The following is an 18,390-nucleotide window of genomic DNA, read 5'->3' as shown; positions in this document are numbered from 1 at the left end:
CTAGTGTGAAGTACATGTGTATCTAGGGGCTTTGTGGTCTCATCAGGGTCTTCTATCAGCCTCTCACATTTCCTTTCCTTTCTACAATGGCCACACCAGGGACGCCAGTAGACAGGCTCCATCCATGGCACAGAACTGCCTGTGATAGCCCCTGGCTTACAGCATAGTACCTAAACAGCCACAGGGGAAAGATGGCTCCTTTCTCCCAGCATCGACATGTCAATCCCAGGAAAGGCTCTGACTGGCCTTGCTTGAATCATGTGCCCTTTCCCAGAGTCAGTGGGATTCTGGAACCATGGTTGACCAGAAGTGGGTCTTGTGCATATATCTGTAGCAGGTGTGGGAGCAAGGATGGGGATGGAGCTGAAAGGTACAAGAATTGAGGAGTCTTTCAGAAATATATGGCATGTAAGAGGTACAGTACTCCAAATAAGCTAAGGGGCTAGATGGTCAAAAGCTACAGATGTGCACTGTAACAATCTAATACATTTGTCATTGGGTTAAATTTATTTAATTTAAAGAATTTTTGTTTATCTCCTGAGATTATATTCTTACTAATCGGTATGTATGTATGAGTGTTAAATATCTTATAAAAATTGTAGGATGATGGCAGTTGGAGAAATACTTGTCCTTGTCAAAATAAAACATTAGCAACCTGATATTGTTGTCTAAAATGCAAACATTAAAACTATAAAAGCTGAGAAATTTCTGCTCCTGGTTGCCTGCTTGGAGTTCCCACAGAAGGGCTCCATGGGTTTCTTAGTGGCATTTTCACTAATGATCACCCCTATCCATGAACCCTGGCCAAGCTCTGGGACTGTTTGCATATATGTTGGATTTCTGCCACCACAGACATTCTATTTGATATGTAAGAAGCCTTCCAACTAAATAGTCAATATCTCAGCATTTGAATACAGGGAGTCAACATTTACCCTAAAAGATGAATCCCAACTTTCAACAATGTATAGAGAGAGTAACGGTGTATTTATTTTACCTGTAGCATTTTGGTGTGAATACCTTGTCCCAGTTCACTGCCTCCATGTGTGACCAACACAGACCCATCTGTATAGATATGAACCAGTGCAGCTGCCTAGTAAAAGAATCTGGAAGGCACAGCTCAGTGAAAGTTAGCATTTGGTGAGGTTCAGTATAAAACATGAGGTAGTGAAACAGCGGTACCAGGGAGTAGAGTCAGAGAAGCAAGCTTTCTTGGTAGGATTCTGAAGCTTAGTTCTGTTTTGTGCAAAAAGTTGCCTATAAAGAACATCCCTCTTGGTTTTCATTGGAGCCCCTTTGGGTAACTCAGGAGTTGGGAGTATTGGTTCCAGTTGTTTGAAAGTCACTCTCATGCTTAAAATCACTGGCTGACCGTTAAGCTAATTATTTAAATGTTTTAGGCACTTACACATACTATGCTCAGCTCCAGATACATAAAGATGAACAAGGCATGGCTCTTCAAGCCGCTCACAATGTGGTAGAAAAACAGGCTGGAGATCAAGTCATTATAATACAGGATGATCAGTGAGATAATGAGGGTGCCATAGGGGGTCTTGGGAGATCTGGGAGGACAGGTCCAACTCCTGTGCTGCCCAGGGATGACAAGGGACAATGGAACAGAATCGCAGACTGAAGAAGGGTTTGCCATGGGCAAGGTGGGCAAACCCCCCACAGCCTGTGAGGGAAAGCCCAGCTCCTTTTTCCGCTGGGAGGCCCTGTGGGATTTGGTCTCTTGTGCTGTCCCTGTTGCCTGTCCTGCCTTGCCTCCGAGTCTGGCCCCACTGCAGCTCCTTGCTGACCTGTGCTCCTTGCTTCTGTCCTATCTCTCATCCTGGCTGCTTCTCCTGTTCCTTACCTGCCTGCCCAGCCTGCAGGCCCACGCCCCACAGTCCCACAGTCTTTGTTCTGTTAAAATTTCCTCACATGTATGTCATCCCCATCTGGGAAGGATCAACCACCTCCTTCTTTGTGCTTCTCCTTATAGGAAAACTGGGTTGAAAGGGTCTCTACCCTGTCCCTTAAAATTCATGTCTGTCTGGAACCTCCACATGGAACTTTATGTAGTTCTTTGCTGATGCAACGAAAGATAAAATCATATTGGATTGAGGGGGCCCTAAACTCAATGACGAGTGTCCTTGTAAGTGGGCCACAGAAGATGAAGGCAGCAGCTGGAGTTATGTTGCCACAAGCCAGGGAATACCAGCAGCCACCAGAAGCTGGAGGAGCAAGGGAAGATTCTTCCCTGGAGCCTTCAGAGGCAGCATGGCCCTGCTGATGCCTTGGGTTTGAACTTCGGGCCTCCAGAATTGTGAGGGAATAAATTTGTTGTTTTTGAGTCACCCAGTATGTGGCACTTTGTTAGAGGAGCCATAGGTAAGGAATCCTGGAGGTAAGAGGCTCTTCTCTGAGAGTCTTACCATGGAGGGCACCTGGTCTTAACTCATCTTTGTGTCCCATACATACCTCTGAGCAGGTCCTGGCCTGGTGTGGTGGCTCATGCCTGTTATTTCAGCACTTTAAAAGGCTGAGGCGGGTGGATCATCTGAGGTCAGGAGTTCAAGATCAGTCTGACTAACATGAAACCCTGTCGCTATCAAAAATCTAAAAATTAGCTGGTTGTGGTGGCGCATGCCTGTAATCCCAGCTACTTGGGAGGATGAGGCAGGAGAATCAATCGCTTGAACCAGAGAGGCAGATGTCACAGTGAACTGAAATCGTGCCATTACACTCCAGCCTGGGTGACAAGAGCAAAACTCCACCTCAAAAAGAAAAAAAAAATCTCTGAGCAGGTCTGAATCATAGGGATGCTACATCAATGTTTGATATGTTGGACAAAGAGAAGGTGGTATTTTTCCTTCTAGGAGGAGGAGGAATGAAGGCTTCAGCCCATTTGTGTCTTGAGATGCCTGGAGGCCCAGGGTTGACTCAGGGGCTCAAGAGCATTGAGGCTTGTAGCTGCTAATAATAGGATTTACTCACTGTGGGCCTTCTGACTCCCTCTGAGGACAGAGCTCTCACTGCCAATTTAGAGGGTAGGTGTTCCAGCTTTGTGAATCATCACTGACCTGGAATAACACCTTTCTACTCCTAGCCAGGTGATTCTAGGGCGCCTCAATTTAGAACTCTGTGGGAAAGCTGGAGGGTATTCAAATGGAGGCTTAAAGTCATCGCTTGATTTGAAGGTTTTTTTGTGATGAGATGAGATGTCGGTTCCTGTGGATGGCAGAGTATAGACTGTGGTTTAGATGTGGTGTGGCCATACAGGTGAAGGGAGGTGTGTTATAATAAAAAGTAAATATTTGATATTTGATCTTCGCCCTTGGTTCTTGGTTCAGAGTGCTTAAAGCCTTGGAATTTACTGTTTTTTTTTTCTGCTAATGAGATGACTCATGCAAAGGGCTTAGGTAGCTTCAGGATGGAGGCTCGGAGACGGTGCACATTGACCTTTCAGTCCTCCTCCCCCATCTTCTTGGGATGGGGGCTAGAGATTGGGTTCAATCATTAATGGCCAATGCTGTACTCAATCGTGCCTGTGTAGTGGAACCTCCATAAAAACCCCAAATGATGCAGTCTGGGAGATTCTGGGCTGGTGAGCACATGGAGGTGCTGGGAGGGTGTGTGCCTGGAGAGGTCAGGCAAGTTCTGCCCCCCTCCCTATCCCTTGCCCTATGCAGCTTTTCCATCTGGCTGTTCCTGAGTTGTATCCTTCATAGTAAACTGGTAATGATCATAAGTAAGGTGCTTTCCTGAGTTCCATGAGTCACTCTAGCAAATTATCCAGCCTGAATGGGGGTAGTGAAAACCTCCAAATTAGTAGTTAGCCAGGCAGGAGTGTGAGTAGTCAAGGCCCTCCGTTTGAAGCTGGTGTCTCAAACAGGGGCGGTCTTGTGGGACTCAGCCCTTGATCTGCAGAGTCTGCACTAATTCTGGCAGTTAGCGTGAGAAGAGAATGGTTGGACACCCACTTGGTGTTGGAGTTGGTTTGGAAAAGACAATATTTGGCGTCAGAGAGGAAACCACACAGGCAGCTTTCAAGTTTCTCTGGTGCCACAGCCTTTGATTCCAACTAGCTTGCAGACACCACAGTTAACTTTCTTGTTACAGAAATGTGACCCAAAGGTCCAGGGGTCTCATCCTACCCATCAGAGGAGGAAGAGCACTGAGATGTGTGTCTGAGCTCTCCTGGGAGGGGAGACATCCACAGCGTTCCAGGAAGCCAGCCAAGGGCTGCTCCACATTCACTGTCTCACTGAGTCCTCATCAATCTTAAGACAGAGTTCTTGTTATTATTATAGGTATTATAACTGGAAAAGCTGAGGCTCAGAGAGGCTGAATAACTTAATATCGCACAGCTAGTCAATATGGAGCCAAGGATTTCTCAGGTCTTCCTGACTTCAGTTGATTAGGGATGTGGGGCCATTGATCTACTTTCTAAGGAGGATTTCCTTTGGCAAGACAGCTTTTGTGGTGTGTGTTGGGGGCCGGGAAGGGAGAGAGACAGAGAATGTATTGGCTGCCGTAGTTGGGTCCAAGTGGGAGGATGCTTTCAGTGGTTGCACACAAAGGAGATCTAATGCATGTAAGATTTTACCAGTTGTTGGTTTTTCTGCTTTTGGCAGACAATACTGGGGAGGCAATAACCATTTTTAGTTTCCCAAACAATTTGCCTGTACACAACCCACTGGGACTGCAAGATGCGTCTGTCCCAGGACTTGCACCATTTAGTGGACTCCTGTGTATGCTGCCCTTCTTCCTCCCTTCTGGACATGGCCTGTGAATGACTTGCCTCTTTGCAAATTTACCTGGGAGGATTTCTGGACCCCACCCACATTTCCCCATCAGAATTGACCCAGATTCCTGGGAGAGGTGGCTTGAAACTGCCAGCTGGATAGGGTGGCGTGAAAGGGCTTCTCTGCCCAGGACTTAGCAGGTGTACCAAGGAGCACTGTGGGTGTCTAGGGGCACAGACTGGGAGGACCCCCATTCTTCCCTAAGATGTGAGACCCCTGAGCTCAGAAGGCACAGCACCATAGGCCTTGTGGGGTCCTGTTCTCTTTTGGAATAGTGAGGAGTCAGTGGGAGTCTTTATTCCAACTTGCCAGTTATGCTGCTGCAGGTCTCATGCTTGCAGATGCTGTTTTCTACCATTGAGAACTTTTTCTACTGCATTGTATTAAAAATGCTTGCAGATGGGGTGCTACCCTGGACAGTTTTGCACATTTCTCTTAGGTATTAGCAGAGAGGGTCTCAGTGCTCTAAGAAATGAGACATTTTTCAAAGTCCACAGAAGCTGATTGGGCCAGGAGTGTGTCTAGCATGAGGGTTAGTTATCCTATATACAAGTCTTACCTGATGATAGCTTGTTGCAGCAAAGCCAACTGAAAACTTCATGGGAATAATGGCAATGCCTTTCTTCTTCCAATAATTCTTCTTATTGAACTCTTCTGCTTGCATTCTTCTGCTGTGAAAGGAAGACTTGTCCAGACATTCATTCCAGCATCTTATCAGGGTCTCGGGGTTGAATGCTTGATTGTAGATGGTTTTATCAACTGCTTTGTACATATTTTTCTCCCTAATCTGAAACAGGTGGGAAATTCAGTCAATAGTTACGGTAAGACAGAAACTGACAGCCAAATAGGGACTTGAAAGGCCTCTCCACTAAAGCACAAGCTGTAGAGAAGGGAAGACAGTGTGTTTTTTTTTGAATGGCACCTACTTTTGCAAAAATAATTGGGGTTATTTTTTACCTCTTCATCAGTGCCCCAGTTAGGGTCTCTCCCCACTTGAAGTGGAGGGTAGCAAGTAGAGACTAGTCCATGAAAAGCAGTGGGATAGAGGGGCCTAAGGAGGTAGATTTTTATTCTCTTTTTTTTCTGCAAGATTCAGAGGAAGGAGCAGAGCCGGTAGGCAGTACACTAAAGCAAGGGTTTATTGTCATAACTGAAGATTTGTTCTGCCAGGGAGGAATAGCATTGCGAATAATAGCAGATTCCCTCTAAGTCTTCCAAGTGCCTTTAGAATGTATGAGCAAATCTTTTAAACAGTTTCTTTGGGCCTGGTGTGGTGGCTTACACCTGTAATCCCAGCACTTGGAGAGACCAAGTGCTAGGATTAGGCGGGAGGATCACTGAAGCTCAGGAGTTCGAGACCAGCCTGGGCAACATAGTGAGACCTTATCTCTAAACTCTTGAAAGAAAGAAAGAAAAGAAGAAAGAAAGAAAGAAGAAGGAAGGAAGGAAGGAAGGAGGGAAGATAGTTTATTTGAATAGGAAGGAAGAAAGGAAGGAAGGAAGGAAAACAGTTTATTTGAATAAGGTGTGTTTTATGTTATATGTCCTGGGAACTTGCAACACTTGACAAAGGAGGAGAGCCTGCTGAGATAAGCAGACTTTTTTTTTTTTTTTTTTAAATCATCTCCATCTTATTTTAATTACAATAAAAGAATTATTATTATTGGCAACAACATTAGAGTAATACTATCTGGTATATTAAGCTAATATTTTAATGAATGTTAAATTATTTGATTCTTGCAGGAACTCTGTGAGGTGAGTCATTTATAGATAAGGAAACTGAACCACACAGAGATTGGCTCTCTTGCTCATGCTGTTCTACTTGCCTAGATCATATTTCCACCATCTGTGCCTATTATTCTTCAAGGCCTATCTCAAGTGCCATCTTCTCCAGAAAGTTCTTCCTGGTTCCCCTCTCCCATGCCAATGTGATGCCTTCCTTCTTTGGTACCCATTAAATATGGTACGGGACTTCTCTTAGGATAACTACTACCTTCTTTGTACAAAATATTAGGTGTTCATTTGTTTGTAGAAAGTACCCCGACAATCACAAACCCAGAATTCCTGCTGAATTTAGGGACAAATCAGTTTTAGGGACAATACACAGAGAGTTCTTACTGAAGCAGGGGGTCTATACTGGGGAAACAGGAGACAAAAATGGAAAAAGTAGAGTGGGCTCTGATTCGAATGTGTGAGGAGTGAAAGCAAGTTATTGACAATGATCTCAGTTCCAGAAGCTGCCTCTCTCTGGTCTAGCATACTGTACATCCTGTGCACCTCATGGTCTATTGTGAAAAATAATATTTTCAGAGGGTGTTCTTCTGGTGGTATTTCTCAAAAGTTTTCAAGTGCACCAGTAATTCCACTTCTGTAAATTTATCCTGCAGATATACTTACACAATAGGGCAAACATATAACTGGGTACATATGTGCCAAGATGTTCATTGCAACATCATTTTAATGGCCAAAATGACAACAACCATGATGTATATTAATAGTGGAGTGGCTAAATAAGTTATGGTACATTTATATTACATAGTACTATTCAGTCATGAAAAAGAACGAAGTAGACCATTCTACTGACATGGAAAGATGGCCATGGCATATTGTCCAGTAGAAGAAAGAAGGGGCAGAGTAATATGTATGCTATAGTCCCATTCTGGTAAATAACCATACCTGTGCACATATATATGTCAAGGTTTAGGTATGTGTGTATGAATACAAATGTGTGGCCAAAGATAGAAAAAGGAATAGAGTGATAAACATGGAATTGTTAACAATGATTATCCTTGACCAAGAGGGATGGGTGTGGAAAAAGCGGCATTCCCTTGTTTTGATTACTTCAGTGTGTTTTGAATTTTAAATAATTATTTTGGTAGAAATTAAAAAAAGAGATCTTTGCATAAGTAAGTAAAGAGTAAGATAGGGTGAGGTGAGATTTTTTAAGGTAGCTTTTAATTTACTTTGAATTCTGAGCCAGGGCTAATTCATGTGGTTCTTCTAGTGTGTTCCCTTGGGTCAAAGTAGCTGGGTTTCCCACTGGTCTGATTCACCAACAACTTTGGTTATGACCTTGGTTACAACCTTACCTTTTCTGGTGGAAGGCCACATTTGGCTGCCACAGCTGTGATGCAAGATTCTGTTACTAGGGCTCCTTGTGGGAAACCAAATCCACGAAAGGCCGTATTGGATGGTAAATTTGTCATGCATGCACAGCCCTGGAACCTGAGGTTGCGAATTTTATATGCATTTTCCAGCTTTAGTATTAGAAATTCTGTTACCTAAAAAGGGATATTCACATTTATCATTACTTTTTTTTTCATTTCTCTGAAAGTCAAGTGTAAAGTCAAACTGCTTGTGGAATTTACTACATTAGGAAATAAACTTGATGAAGAGTCATGTAGAAATTTGGCATTCTACTCATGATCCAGCATATTGCTGCTTTCTGGTGTACATACCAGCTCAGAGTCATCCAGCGTGCATCCTCCATTAATGAAGCACTCGATGTCTAGAGCTTTGATCCGCCTGTTGTTCATGAATCCTACCTGTCCCAAATGATGGATATTTACTGAGAGGTTCAAAATTTGCATGCCAATTGCCAGACCATAGCCCTGTTGCCCCATAGGGCAGGACAGAGGCCAGACCCAGCTCCCTGTTTGCTTTATGGTGTACCATGCCTTGCTTGACTGATGGAGACTTCTTCTGAGCTGAATTTTGCTGAGCTCTTTCCTTCCAACATGTGATTTTCTGGCTTCACAGTCAGCATGGAATTCTAAAGACCATGCTTGTCTCCTGGAATATAATTACCACCCTCTTCATTCTTATTCTTGGAAGATTCCCCTTCATTTTTTACTGACTTTCTTTCTGATTTAGTCTGTGGTTTCCTTCCTGGTGAAAAAGTCTCTGGGATTCCAAAATGTGTTGAAATAAATCACAGTGTGTCTTAATATGGGAAAGCCTCTGAAGCTGAGGTCCTTGAATGGATGCATGGGACTGCTCTCATTTCACTAGGTGGTGAAGGTGCTTTGTACATGCTTACCAGACCTAACAAATGTGAGCTTGTGCTGTTGTTACTGTTTGGGAAGAGCTTAAGGCAGCTTGGATTCTTTCAATGTCTCCACTCCCCTCCACCCACCCAGACCATTTTGTCTATACAGTCCACATTGAAAAGAAAAATCCCCACTCTCTATCTTAGTTCTACCAAAAGAGGATTGGCCCAGGTCCCTTTGCCTTTCTGAAAGCAAGGATAAATGGAAGGATCCATTTGACTATATAACTATAGGGTTAACATTATCTACTCCAGGAGAAAATATTGGATAACAAGCCACAGCACAGTTAGAAAAATCCGCAGATTCAGAACTTATGGTGATTGTGACAAATGGCTAAGCTGAAGTTTACCTTTGACTTTCTTGAAGAAAGGACTGCTAAACAAAATGGTACTATAAATAAGGTAGCAGAATCCTTAAACTATTTTATATAAACTTTTCCAAAATTTAGAGGGACCTATTTGCACATAAACACGTTATCCTAATTTACAAATAGTTCTGAATAACCAAGCAAAACTTTTGTTAGCTATGTCTGAACGGTATATATATATATATGAATTGAAATTATTTCTTACAAAAATAAAATAAAACTTGGATTTTTGTTTTTGTTTTTTTCTTTTTTGAGACGGAGTCTCGCTCTGTCACCTAGGCTGGAATGCAGTGGCGTGATATCTCGGTTTACTGCAACCTCTGCCTCCCAGGTTCAAGCCATTCTCCTGCCTGAGCCTCATGAGTAGCTGGGACTACAGGTGTGTGCCACCAGGCCCAGCTAACTTTTTATATTTTTAGTAGAGATGGGGTTTCACTACATTGGCCAGTCTGGTCTCAAACTCCTGACCTCAGGTGGTCCACCTACCTCAGCCTCCCAAAGTGCTGGGATTACAGGTGTGAGCCACCACACCTGACCAAAAAATAAAGTAAAACTTGGATTTTTCAAAAAAATCTATTTCCCTCTTTTTAGTTATACTTTATATTACTATAATTGCCAAAATATTAACAGCCTAGAATCTTCTTAAATATTAATACTAAAACCATCTCAAAACTGTGATAAGAGCACAACCATCACCACTCCTTCAATCTCAGCATGTGTCTCTACATTGCTCTTGGTCCTAGAAGGTAACAATATCTGTGACTTTTAATATCTGTACATTTTAAGGCAAATAAAAAGTTTAATCGACTATTAGAGAGGTTCTTCTTCTTTAATTATAAAAATCTCTAATGCCAATGGAAGAAATAAAATTATTCTGTGTTATGGAAAACCGTGGCTTTAGTAACACAGGGAAGATAATTGAAGACAATGACAAAATCAGATAGGAAATCTAACTATGTGTATGCTGCAAGCAGTTCCCACATAAAGCATGTTAGATATGACTTAGATTACATTAGAATGATTCTAACAGAATCAGTCACAAATTTGAAAAGTAGTATTGTAAGCTCAAGGCCAGCAAGCATTTTTAAGAGTGTTTACATTATAGCTACATAAAAATTCAGTGAATGCAGTTTGAAACAATTTTAAATTCACTACTTACTATATATTTTTTTCCTACATGCAAAGAGCTTTTGTGACACTATCATAACCACTTGGTAAAAACACTTGTAAAAAATTATTTTGCAGTTAAAATGGTCAAATTGTTTCCAAACATTTCTACTGAAAAATATTTGTTTAGTCAAGAAGGTTTGGCATAACAGTGTTTGTACCTTCTATCAGCGTGCGTTTGTTTTTGAGGAATCACTAAGGTAAAGCCTTATTCCTTCGAGTAGTGTTTTGATCATTATTTGAAATTGTATTTTTATCATTAAACTTCTTCACAGTTATTTACTAGATGTATTACAAGTTCCTGATAAAATGTTATGAATATTCAAATACACAGCATCATCATTTAATATTTCAGATGCTAAGCTTGTTTTTAGAATTTAGCAGAATCAAAGTGATAGGAAAGAACAAAGCCATTCAGATAAAATCAGATTATTTATTCCTGAGACAGGGTCTCACTCTGTCACCCAGGCTGGATTGCAGTGGCATGATCTTGGCTCACCGTACCCTCCAACTCCTGGGCTCACGGGATCCACCCACCTCAGCCTTCCAAGTAGCTGGGATTATAGGCATATGGCACCACACTCAACTAATTTTTGTATTTTTTTAGAGATAGGGTCTCGCCATGTTACCCAGGCTGGTCTTGGAACTCCTGTGCTCAGGTGATTTGCCTGCTTTGGCCTCCCAAAGTGGTAGGATTACAGGTGTGAGTCACAGCGCCCAGCTAAAATGAGGTATTTTAATACTTTCATCTTTAATACTCACTTTATATTTTCCAAATAATGGGTGCCTTCCTCCAGTTATTAACATATCATCTTCACGATCAAGGACAAGACGAATAGGATGACCAGTTCTAAAGAAAATAAATCTTAGTTTCTCCATCCATCTATTCATTCACCCATCCACTCATATTTATCCATCCCCTCATTTAACTATCTACCCACCCATCAGTGTATCTGCCTATTATCCATCCATCCACCATCCATCCTCCCACTCTTTATTCAACCACCCATCCATTTATCCAGCCATTCGTTTATCCCGTATAAATATATTAATATCATACAATATGCTAAACACTAATGTGAATTAATGTATGACTAAATCATCATTGTCTCTGTAGTGTATAACTCAATGGTGGGAGATCATTTAATGATCATTGGAGATTGTTAACAGTATTAATGTCACATGCAGTTACGTTGAATTCTATAACTTCAAGTTTGACCTTCACCCAGATCCAGCCATTTGCATTATCTCCACCACTAGTTACAAAAGAGAAAGAATGTGAACAGATAAATGCATACTTAACAGTACTGAGAAAACAAGGCCAAACACTCATCCTAGGATGTCTGGATTAGCATCTTCATTCTCACCCATGAATGCTACTATGTTGGCCAAGTTGGGTCCTCATGCAGGGAGGAGCCTCAGCTTTTCTGCATCTCCAGAACAGAGGCTTCTAGACTTTGGAGTGCTGAAGAATACTCTGGAGTGCTAGTGAAAATGCATATTCCCAGGTCTTTGTACTAGGATTTGGATCCAGTGGGTCAGGGAGGGGCTTCGGAATGCATTTTTCTCAGTGATGTTGATTCAGCTGTCTTCAGACAAATGTTGAAAACCACTATTCTAGTGCAGGGTTTCCTGGTCTTCTCTAATTGTGAGGACAATCTGGAGCATCAGAGAAATGCAGTTTCCGGGTCCATCCCCTGCTAATTCTGATTCAATGGTGTTGGGACGGGGAGGCAGAAATTTCTTTTTTGAGACAGGGTCTTGCTCTGCCACTCAAGCTGGAATGCAATAGTGGTATGAACACGGCTCACTGCAGCCTGACCTCCTGGGCTCAAGTGATCTTCCTGCCTTAGCCTTCTGAGTAGCTGGGACCACAGGCACATGCTACAATGCTCACCTGTTTTTTCTTTTTTCAAAAAATCTTTGTAGAGATGGGGATTTCACCATGTTTCCCAGGCTGCTCTTGAATTCCTGGGCTCAAGTGATTTTCCTGCCTCAGTACCCCCAAAGTGCAGGGATTATAGGCATCAGCCACCATGCCCAGCCAAGGCAGGAATTTCTATGACATCAGGCAACTCTTACTATTAGCTTTGGGAACATTATTCTGGGGATCATTTAATGCTTGGTCCTTGTGTACCAAGGTAGAGTTGTAACTTAAGGCACTGGTTGCCACACTTGGCTGCACAGTGGAACCACTGGGGAAGTTTTAAAATATACTGATGCCTGGGTCAGTAAGGGGAAGCCTAGGCATTGGGATTTAAATGTTGTCCAGATGATTCTAATATGCAGTCATGTTTGAAAAGTCTTAAAGGCACAACACCTGGGGGGAATTCAATGAACTGATTATCCTGTGCTAAGTCCCCAGTGGGTGTGAGTGGAGAGGAGTTAATTATGGGAAGAACTGGAGATAGGATTCAGATCCCACTTTTTCCCACTTCTCATTGAGGACTGAGACATATTTATTTCAGGACCTAGCTCTGAACTACAGGAGTTGTCAAATGAAGCAGGACGTGTGAACTTTGCATGTCCTTTGGGGCTCTGACAGAATACTTAGCCACAGAAAATGAACCATTAACAGAAAAAGCAGCACCAACTAAACACAAATCTGAGGCATGAACAGCAAAGGAGTGAGCCTTCTGCTGAGGTCAGCCTGGAAGCTGCCTTTGAGGATGAGTCATCTGTCCATTGAGCAGACTCTGAGGATGTAGCCCTTCCCAGGTGCAGGGAGGCAGAGGATGAAGAGCCTTTCTTTTCTTACCCCACCCTGTTCTTGGTCTGAGAGCAGAAAAGAAGAGTCAGGGAGCAGCCTCCCCGCAGCACTCCACTTGGGCAGGGTGACTGCCCCACCCCTCTACGGCTCACATTCCCTGAAGCTCAGGAGGTATTCAGCTAATAGTACCACTGCTCCTTTCAATAGCATATTAGCTATTCAGAGTCCTGTGTACATTTGACTTTTGCAATAACTCTAAAAGGGCTGGAGAGTAGGTATTATTTACATTTTGTAAAGAAACCGACAGGAGGCTGAATTGCCCAAGGACATACACGTGGTTATGACGGCAGCCCAGATGACTGTCAGCCACCGATTTGCCCCCAGCTCTGTGCATTTGATGCCATTCTGTATTCCCAAGCATCCCCAACCATACTTACTTGATAGCACCCACACCCGCAATCGCCCCGAATACAGCTGGCTTTCCTGTCTTCCCTCCAAAACCTCCACCCACTCGTTTTACATGACAGGTGATCCTGCTGATGGGGATGTTTAAAGTAGAGGACACTGTTTTCTGTAAAAGTGAGATAAGAGTGAAATGGCAAATAAGCTTTTGGTTTTTTGAGACAACATCACAGCAGAATTCATTCACGTACCATTGGTTAAAAAAAAAAAAAATGGAGACAGTCTGAATCTGTCTGGTGGGGCTGAGTTTAGTTTGTAAACACTGTTGATCTTCACAGAGCAGCCCTTCTAGCAGAAAAATCGTATTTTTCCAGAAGGGAAACTGCCAGAGCCCTGGATTCCTGTGAGAAGCTGGGTTCCTAGTCAAATGCCTAGTCCTAAAGTCCCAAGGAGGTGAAAGGCGGCAAACTCCTGAAAACCTACCAAGGAGATGATGTGTTTGCAGCTAAAACCTAGAGTACTTTGTGACTGGGGAAATTAAAATGTACTAGAAAGTGATGTGTTGACTCCAAAGGTTATCTGTAAAGATTATTTTAGAGAAAAATCAAGTACAGAAATAATTTAGTGGTGTCACCCTATCACAGAGTTCATCTAAGCATGATGCAAATGAACATACTCTTGAAACCTAAAGTTACTGTGACTATTTTTTAATTTGCTTGAAAAGACAAAAAATAAAAACAAAATTCTGAGGTCTCAGCTGCATTGATGTCTGATGTCTAATGCTTGGATTTCAGATTCCTGCAGGTAAAATGGCCAGCAACTATGAGGCTGTAGGATTGACCGCCATCATGGAATTCGGAAGGCGGGGGTGTGGGTGTTATCCTGGACCTCACCTGCACGTGGGCTGGGTCCTGTGTGGATACATAAATGTCCAGTTCTTTGTCCTCTGTCTTTGGAATAACAAGCACTCTTTGTGTTTCCATGTAAAAATGTTCCTGTCCTCCAACATGGACCTCTCCTGTTAAGTATAAGCACAGAAAAACTCCTGACGGTGTGTGCTGGTGGGAAGCCACTGTCTTGGAGAATGCAAAAGCAAGTAAGATGCGGACTGACTGGCCTGGATTTTTTTTTTTCTGAGACGGAGTCTTGCTCTGTCACCCAGGCTGGAGTGCAGTGGCACAATCTCAGCTCACTGCAACCTCTGCCTCCCAGGTTCAAGTGACTCTCCTGCCTCAGCCTCCTGAGTAGCAGGGACTACAGTGTCTGCCACCACGCCCAGCTAATTTTTGTATTTTTAGTAGAGACGGGGTTTCACCATGTTGGCCAACTTGGTTGGTCTCAAACTCCTGACCTCAGATGATCCACTTGCTTTGGACTCCCAAAGTGTTGGGATTACAGGCGTGAGCCACTGCGCCCCGCCTGGCTGGCCTGAATTTATCCTGATGAAGGAACCAGGCATTTGTCCTGTGGCAATCTGTTTCAGAGACTAGTTCTGAATACGTAACAAATTAAAAGTGGCAAGTTTTATTCCTTTGTTCCTTACTCTGCCCAAACCAAAATCTTAGGGATTTTTCCTCCATTTAGTCTATTGCTCCCTACCCCCCACCACCCCAAAACAATGTGTGTGTGTGTGTGTGTGTGAGCACGCATGTGCACGCGCGCGTACACACACACACACACACACACACACACACAGTTTGAAAGGAAGAGATGTAAGAGAGGTTTGGCAAAGCACCAAGACTTCAGAGGTTGGACTTTCTGAGGGGAAATCATATGCTTTTGATAGCTGCTTCAGAATAGAGCCAGGCAGTCTATTAACTATCCCCTGCAGCTTATCTTCAACAATTTGGTCGACTTTTTCAAATGCCTCCTCAACGTTTCCTTGTTCAAGCTTTTTTTCAGGGCACAGGAATGAATTGTGATTTATGGCATCCTAAATGGCAGGAAAAAAAAAAGCACAAAAGTCAGTCCTTCTGACTTTTCCTTCCACTGGTAGTTTTTTCCTGCAACCCAATACACTCTGGAAAATCACTGTCTGCCGGGACAGATGAAAGGTGTCAAACAAGCAAGGGAATATTAGAGCAGTAGGCTTGCTGCAGAGATGAGGAGTCCGAGGAAAGTTCTTCCAGATTTGCAGAAAAAAACAGCAAGAAGGATTAGCGAAACCTTCTGAAGGAAGCTATGTTCAGAAATGAGGGCTGGGGACACTCTGATGATCCCCGATGATAAATACTAATTTCTTATTTAAATGTGACTCTCCAGGGAACATGAGATAAGTCAAATGCATGATGGGTGAGGTTTGGGAACCTGCTTTTTTTTTTTAAACTTGAAGAAAAACACTGTGTTAGACTAGTTAGGTAGCTCAGGTGCACGAACCTCTCACTCAGGAATCTGAAAAGTACAGAGGCTGTCTTGAGGGGGAAGACACAAGTTGTTACACATCTCTGGGGCGGGAAAGCCCAGTACATATTGTATTAGGTTGCTGCAAAAGTAATTGCAGTTTTTGCTGTAAAAGTTTGCAATTACTTTTGTACCAACCTAGTAGAAAGTTTGTTCCTTTCTTTGAGTATTTGGCATCATCTCATGAGGGCTTTTCTAGCTCGTTGTTCTATGTTTTGTTTTTTTTTTTCTTTTTCCTGACAATAGCATGAACTGACTTACATAAAGGCTGGTTCTGTAGACTGACCTACTGACAGCAGATCCTTGTTTAACCTTTAGAACCAAGATATTTTTCCATACTTCCGAATGACACCTGTCTCCTGCCTTCTTGACTCTGATGGCCTCAGACGCTACAGCCTTTCTTGCTGATGATTCTCCTGGGAGCAGCTAATGTTGACGGAGAGCTTGCTTTGTGCTAAGCACTGTGGAATAACAGTGTATGTACATGTATCCTCACGTTCCTTCTGTTATGATCTCTGTTTCCTAGCTGAGGAAACTGGGCTTAGAGGGTTAAAAGAACTTTCTCAAAGTCACGCTGTAAATGAGTGATAAAGGCAGTTTTCAAGCCCAGGCTAAGTTTTCAGAAACATCTTACCTAATGATAAACTCTTGATTTTTTCAAAGTAGCAGACAATGAACAATATAGCTGAATTTTTTTATTTTCTGTTATACTAAGATCTCAGAAGCCATCCTGGTACATGTGAAAGTATGTTTATTGCCATATGTAAATGTGTCATAAGACAGTATAATCTTTTTTTTTTTTTTTTTTTGAGATGGAGTCTTGTTCTTTCACTCAGGCTGGAGTGCAGTGTCGTGATCTTGGCTCACAGCAATCTCTGCCTCCCAGATTCAAGCGATTCTCGTGCCTCAGCCTCCTGAGTAGCTGGGATTACAGGTGTGCATCATCACACCCAGCTAATTTTTGTATTTTTAGTAGACACGGGGTTTGAACATGTTGGTCAGGCTGATCTTGAACTCCTGACCTCAAGTGATCTGCCTGCCTCGACCTCCCAAAGTGCTGGGATCACAGGCATGAACCACCGTGCCCAGCCAAGATAGTATAATCTTGTTATCACAGAAGCTATATTGGGTGAGTGCTAACCATGTGCAAGGTACTGTTCTAAGTGCTTTACACCTATTAACTCATTTTATGAAAAACCAATGAGATACATATTATTACTACCCTCATTTTACAGATGAGGAACCCATAGCACAGAGAGGTTAAGTAACTTACCTAAGGCCATGCAGCTAGTAAGTTGTACAGCCAGTATTCAAATCTGGCAGTTTGGTTCTAGGACCTGTGTCTATAACCGTGACCCTATGCTGCCTCTGATCTATAAAGTCATATAAATAGATGAATAGATGGATGAAGCACTATTGATATCATATATATGACAATTTTATGACATGTGGAGGATGTTTTTGCTGACTCTGGACAGTCCTGTTCTGAGGGAACTCTAAATCCCTACCCATTCTGAATTCTAGAATAGTTCATGGGTGTGTCCTCTGGGTGCCGTTTCCCCCTTGAGGAAAGTGGGGTTAGAAAAGAAATTTCAATTCTTTCTTTTTTTTTTTTTAAGAGATGGGGTTTCACCATGTTGTCCAGGCTGGTCTTGAACTCCTGAGCTCAGACAATCGGCCAGCCTCGGCCTCCCAAAGTGCTAGGATTACAGGTGTGAGCCACCGTGCCCGGCCGCCTTCTCTCTTTTCTCTCTTTCCCTCCCTCCCTCCCTCCCTTCTTTCTTCTTTTTTCCTCTCTTCTTTCTCTCTTTCCTTTTTCTTACTGATTTTATGCAAAGGGCTGGCATTCTGATTGTTCTTTTTTCAGTTTAATCCTTGTTTTAATACAGTTTTCAAGCTAAAAAAAAAAATTTCAGAAACTGTTAGGATTCTAGTTCAACCCAGGGAAGGGGAATAAGCCAAGAAAATGGCCTGGGTTTCTTGCAAAATTGGCAAATGGGAATTTGGAACACAGTTGATTTGGCTTAGGAAGATCAAGAAACGTGTGTTTTTTTAACGCTTTAAATACTGAGCAATTTGTACCGTTTAGCTACATTTTAAAATGTCCCAGCGGTTCACGAAAGCCTTTGAAGCCATTTGATGTTCTGTCAAAGCACACAAACAAGTAAGCTTTTCTCAAGTCAATGACTCTGAACCTGTCCCTCACTGAATCAACCTGCAAGCCCCAGTCCACACCTGAATTGTCTATCCTCACTCCATTATCTTCCCTGAAATACCATTTGAATATCATTAACTAGACTCGGAAACGAGAGTGAAGTTTCTGTGGAATTCCATCATCAAGTTCCACTGCATTTGGGCTCCACCTTGAAAACATTACCATTCCCAGTATGCATCCTCACCTTCCTCCTCAAGTAATAGCCTCTGACTTATAGTGATTATCTGGCCACCTGGAATAAAATCCACATTTCCCAGCTCCCCTTGCAATTAAGTGTGGCACGTGACCAGGTT

At 42.7% G+C, this 18,390-nt stretch overlaps 1 protein-coding gene across 7 annotated transcripts in view; it reads right to left on the bottom strand.

The window, feature by feature from the left end:
* LOC108315736 (aldehyde oxidase 2) overlaps nt 1-18,390 on the bottom strand; it is a 79,738-nt gene that overhangs the window by 23,326 nt on the left and 38,022 nt on the right. For 6 of the 7 annotated variants that reach the window (XM_017545215.2, XM_017545214.1, XM_017545213.2 and 3 more), the window contains 8 exons: nt 15,319-15,415; nt 14,376-14,500; nt 13,518-13,651; nt 11,133-11,220; nt 8,246-8,332; nt 7,877-8,068; nt 5,347-5,574; nt 995-1,090 (listed from right to left, as the gene is read on the bottom strand). In XM_017545215.2, the coding sequence (XP_017400704.1) occupies nt 995-1,090; nt 5,347-5,574; nt 7,877-8,068; nt 8,246-8,332; nt 11,133-11,220; nt 13,518-13,651; nt 14,376-14,500; nt 15,319-15,415 (1,047 nt within the window). The remainder of the gene's footprint in view (nt 1-994; nt 1,091-5,346; nt 5,575-7,876; nt 8,069-8,245; nt 8,333-11,132; nt 11,221-13,517; nt 13,652-14,375; nt 14,501-15,318; nt 15,416-18,390) is intronic. The other variant, XM_017545212.2, reaches the window with a different exon arrangement.

The sequence above is a fragment of the Cebus imitator genome, unplaced genomic scaffold, assembly GCF_001604975.1.
Source record: "Cebus imitator isolate Cc_AM_T3 unplaced genomic scaffold, Cebus_imitator-1.0 Scaffold178, whole genome shotgun sequence".
NCBI classification, from domain to species: domain Eukaryota; kingdom Metazoa; phylum Chordata; class Mammalia; order Primates; family Cebidae; genus Cebus; species Cebus imitator.
The sequence above is the reverse complement of the archived record's forward strand: the minus strand, read 5'-3'. Positions and strand labels throughout refer to the sequence as shown.